This window comes from Siphateles boraxobius, unplaced genomic scaffold, assembly GCF_051911475.1.
Source record: "Siphateles boraxobius isolate OS27281-9 unplaced genomic scaffold, OSU_SipBor_1 253, whole genome shotgun sequence".
Taxonomy (NCBI): domain Eukaryota; kingdom Metazoa; phylum Chordata; class Actinopteri; order Cypriniformes; family Leuciscidae; genus Siphateles; species Siphateles boraxobius.
This window is the reverse complement of record NW_027508869.1, coordinates 70,001-75,000: the sequence shown is the minus strand read 5'-3', so window position 1 is coordinate 75,000 and position 5,000 is coordinate 70,001. Positions and strand designations below refer to the sequence as shown.

The 5,000-nt window shown below is 45.0% G+C and overlaps 1 protein-coding gene across 2 annotated transcripts in view; it reads left to right on the top strand.

Annotated features, from left to right (window-relative positions):
• zer1 (zyg-11 related, cell cycle regulator) overlaps window positions 1–5,000 on the top strand; it is a 39,116-nt gene that overhangs the window by 30,124 nt on the left and 3,992 nt on the right. For both annotated transcript variants that reach the window (XM_077243936.1, XM_077243937.1), the window contains 4 exons: window positions 1,015–1,056; window positions 2,361–2,480; window positions 4,643–4,758; window positions 4,859–5,000. The exon at window positions 4,859–5,000 is cut by the window's right edge and continues 47 nt beyond it. In XM_077243936.1, coding sequence (XP_077100051.1) covers window positions 1,015–1,056; window positions 2,361–2,480; window positions 4,643–4,758; window positions 4,859–5,000 — 420 coding nt within the window. The remainder of the gene's footprint in view (window positions 1–1,014; window positions 1,057–2,360; window positions 2,481–4,642; window positions 4,759–4,858) is intronic.

The window sequence follows — 5,000 nt, the reverse complement described above, 5'->3', positions numbered from 1 at the left end:
TGTGTGTTCTCTCGCCGCAAGAGCTTCTGTTTATCAGATTTAGTGCAATACACCTTATCGCAATACAAAAATTCAACAATATGTATCGTGGATAGTTCACCCAAAATAAAAATTAAGAGTTTTAGTGCCGGTACTACATTAAAGTACTATATATAATGTTGAATATAATGTATAATAATGCAATGGGGGAATATATGTGGCTCCTGATAATGTCAGATATCTGATGTTACCAGTAAAAGTGGCCTAAATTATTATAAATATATCTAGTCAGAGTCAGAGATCAAGCATATTCATCTAAAAGAATTCTGTATTTACAGCTTTATTTTAATTGTATTTACACTTATTCTGGTGTCTCTATTGTCCTGCATTGTCCAAGATTATTCATTTACACTCACGATGTTAATATCAACCGTAAGGCTGTCACTTTTTATTGGACATTCGAACATGGCGTCAAATATCCGTAATCGAACTATAAATCTACGCTCTCGTAGATATTCGAATATATTGCTTGATTTTTTAATTAGATTTTTCTCAAAAGTGACAGCCCTAATCAACTGTACATTTTTTGTTAACCTTTATATGTCTGGGAGTATCACAATAATATGGTATTATTATCACATAATAAATCACATTTATTAGTATTGCGCTTTTCACAATACACATAATTACACAGCAGCTTTACAGAAAATACACATTACAGTTACAGTGACTGTTATCAGAGGAAACTAAGTTATGCATATCAGAAATCTACAATCACAGTTAGCTAAAAATGTGTTAAACAATTAAAGAATTTATGCAAATAATGCGAGGAGATATTGATACTCTTTTCTAAGCTAGTTTTTGCTCCGTTTCCTGTTGTGACGTGATTTCCCAACAGCATTTCTCATGAATGTTGTTGCAAGCGAGGGATTGTTGCACTGATTGTGTGTGTGTGTGTGTGTGTGTGTGTGTGTGTGTGTGTGTGTGTGTGTGTGTGTGTGTGTGTGTGTGTATGTGTGTGTGTGTGTGTCGCAGACGATGCTGAATCTGATCCAGAAGAAGCTGCAGGACCGGATGGTGCGTCACACTCTCATTCATAAACTACTGTAGTTTTGGTTCATATCTTTATACAGTCAAACCCAAATCTATTCAAATGTATAGTTGTTGAATATCTGTCAGCTGTTCAATTTAACCACACAATTAGATAATACCAGTTTAGCTCAACCAGTTACCAAGCAATGCTTCATGTTGTTCAGTCTGTGCTGTATAAAGCTGCATTAGTTATTAAAGAAAAAACACTTCAGCAAAACATGATCGGCTCAAAGTGTCGGAATAATATAAATTATAAATATTATTATTATAGATTTTACTGGTCGCTGTATGAAGAATATGTGTGTATAATATGCCACAGTTTACGTTATTTTGCTCTCCTCACTTACAGAAATGAACTATAGAGTCCTGCACACACTAGTGGAACAAATCAGAAATCTGGCGTCTGAATAGTTTTTGGTTTGACTGTTACATGATTAAGATTGCAAGGCGACTCTGTGTACCTCCAGTTACTGTGTGTGTGTTCAGTGTGTGTGTGTGTGTGTGTGTGTGTGTGTGTGTTCAGTGTGTGTGTGTGTGTGTGTGTGTGTGTGTTCAGGTGATGGAGTTCTCCTGGAGTGCGCTGTGTGTGTAATGCAGTGTGTGTGTGTTCAGTGTGTGTTCAGTGTGTGTGTGTGTGTTCAGTGTGTGTTCAGTGTGTGTTCAGTGTGTGTGTGTTCTGTGTGTGTTCAGTGTGTGTGTGTGTGTGTTTTCAGTGTGTGTGTGTGTGTGGTCTGTGTGTGTTCAGTGTGTGTGTGTGTGTGTGTGTGTTCAGTGTTTGTGTGTGTGTGTGTTCAGTGTGTGTTCAGTGTGTGTGTGTGTTCAGTGTGTGTTCAGTGTGTGTGTGTTCTGTGTGTGTAATGCAGTGTGTGTGTGTGTGTGTGTGTGTGTGTGTGTGTGTGTGTGTGTGTGTGTGTGTGTGTGTGTGTGTGTGTGTGTGTGTGTGTGTGTGTGTGTGTGTGTGTGCTCAGTGTGATCAGGTGATGGAGTTCTCCTGGAGTGCGCTGTGTGTGTAATGCAGTGTGTGTGTGTGTGTGTGTGTGTGTTCAGTGTGTGTGTGTGTGTGTGTGTGTGTGTGTTCAGTGTGTGTTCAGTGTGTGTGTGTGTGTTCAGTGTGTGTTCAGTGTGTGTGTGTTCTGTGTGTGTAATGCAGTGTGTGTGTGTGTGTGTGTAATGCAGTGTGTGTGTGTGTGTGTGTGTGATCAGGTGATGGAGTTCTCCTGGAGTGCGCTGTGTGTGTAATGCAGTGTGTGTGTGTGTGTGTTTGTGTGTGTGTGTGTGTGTGTGTTCAGTGTGATCAGGTGATGGAGTTCTCCTGGAGTGCGCTGTGGAACATCACTGACGAAACGCCGGATAATTGCCAGATGTTTCTGGAGTGTAACGGCATGAACCTGTTCCTGGACTGCCTGAAGGTGCACTTCCTGTTCCTGTGTGTCTGCGCACTTCTTGTTCCTGTGTGTGTCTGTGCACTTCCTGTTCCTGTGTGTGTCTGTGCACTTCCTGTTCCTGCTGTGTGTCTGTGCACTTCCTGTTCATGTGTGCATCTGTGCACTTCCTGTTCCTGTGTGTGTCTGTGCACTTCCTGTTCCTGCTGTGTGTCTGTGCACTTCCTGTTCATGTGTGCATCTGTGCACTTCCTGTTCCTGTGTGTGTCTGTGCACTTCCTGTTCCTGTGTGCATCTGTGCACTTCCTGTTCCTGTGTGTGTCTGTGCACTTCCTGTTCCTGTGTGTGTCTGTGCACTTCCTGTTCCTGTGTGTGTCTGTGCACTTTCTGTTCCAGCTGTGTGTCTGTGCACTTCCTGTTCCTGTGTGTGTCTGTGCACTTCCTGTTCCTGCTGTGTGTCTGTGCACTTCCTGTTCCTGTGTGTCTGCGCACTTCTTGTTCCTGTGTGTGTCTGTGCACTTCCTGTTCCTGCTGTGTGTCTGTGCACTTCCTGTTCATGTGTGCATCTGTGCACTTCCTGTTCCTGTGTGTGTCTGTGCACTTCCTGTTCCTGTGTGTGTCTGTGCACTTCCTGTTCCTGTGTGTGTCTGTGCACTTTCTGTTCCAGCTGTGTGTCTGTGCACTTCCTGTTCCTGTGTGTGTCTGTGCACTTCCTGTTCCTGTGTGTGTCTGTGCACTTCCTGTTCCTGTGTGTGTCTGTGCACTTTCTGTTCCAGCTGTGTGTCTGTGCACTTCCTGTTCCTGTGTGTGTCTGTGCACTTCCTGTTCCTGTGTGTGTCTGTGCACTTCCTGTTCCTGTGTGTGTCTGTGCACTTCCTGTTCCTGCTCTGTGTCTGTGCACTTCCTGTTCCTGTGTGTGTCTGTGCACTTCCTGTTCCTGTGTGTGTCTGTGCACTTCCTGTTCCTGCTCTGTGTCTGTGCACTTCCTGTTCCTGCTGTGTGTCTGTGCACTTCCTGTTCCTGCTGTGTGTCTGTGCACTTCCTGTTCATGTGTGCATCTGTGCACTTCCTGTTCCTGCTGTGTGTCTGTGCACTTCCTGTTCATGTGTGCATCTGTGCACTTCCTGTTCCTGTGTGTGTCTGTGCACTTCCTGTTCATGTGTGCATCTGTGCACTTCCTGTTCCTGTGTGTGTCTGTGCACTTCCTGTTCCTGCTGTGTGTCTGTGCACTTCCTGTTCCTGCTGTGTGTCTGTGCACTTCCTATTCCTGCTGTGTGTCTGCGCACTTCCTGTTCCTGCTGTGTGTCTGTGCACTTCCTGTTCCTGCTGTGTGTCTGCGCACTTCCTGTTCCTGCTGTGTGTCTGTGCACTTCCTGTTCCTGCTGTGTGTCTGTGCACTTCCTGTTCCTGCTGTGTGTCTGCGCACTTCCTGTTCCTGCTGTGTGTCTGTGCACTTCCTATTCCTGCTGTGTGTCTGCGCACTTCCTGTTCCTGCTGTGTGTCTGTGCACTTCCTGTTCCTGCTGTGTGTCTGTGCACTTCCTGTTCCTGCTGTGTGTCTGCTCACTTCCTGTTCCTGCTGTGTGTCTGTGCACTTCCTGTTCCTGCTGTGTGTCTGTGCACTTCCTGTTCATGTGTGCATCTGTGCGCTTCACCCGTGTACATCCGTGAAAATAACACGTTACACACAGGCCCGTAGAGGACACATGTTAAGCTCGGGAGCGCAGACTTACGTTTGAGTTTATTTCCATTCTAAAGAAGTTTGTTAGATTATTGTTGAAGTGAAAAAAAAAGTTTAAAAAGAGAAACCAAAACAAGTGTTATAGAGGTTTAGGTTTCTGAAAATTATTTATGAACAATGTTTTATATAAAATATATATTTTTATAAAATTTAAACAATTTTGTGTTTCTAGTGCAAAAAAGATTTCTTAAAGCAAATGAAATAATAGGGTGTAATAATAAACAGTAGAGTGTTGGCGCTTGCAACGGCAAGGTCATGGGTTCGATTCCCAGGGAAAGCCAGAACTGATGAGACAGTAAACGCACTGTGAGTCGCTCTGGATAAAAGCGTCTGTCAAATGCTTGCACAACTGAAGTTCCACAAGTTCACACAAGGGTTAACCGTATCCGTCGACTCCAAACACACCCTGAGTAACCATCGCGTCACATGACCCGTTTGCTCTCCCGCAGGAGTTTCCAGATAAACAGGAGCTGCACCGAAACATGCTGGGGCTTCTGGGTAATGTGGCCGAAGTGAGAGTGCTGAGACCGCAGCTCCTGACCAAGCAGTTCATCAGCGTGTTCAGGTGTGACTCGTTCAGTGCAGTGCATGATGGGACGGGGTCAGAGGGGCTGTGTGTCTGACGTGTGTGTGTGTGTGTGTGTGTGTGTGTGTGTGTGTGTCAGTGAGCTGCTGGACAGTAAGGCGGACGGCATCGAGGTGTCCTATAACGCCTGTGGGGTTCTGTCCCACATCATGTTCGACGGGCCCGAGGTCTGGGCCATGGAGGAGCCCCCGAGGTCAGAGGTCATGGACAAGATGTGGGCG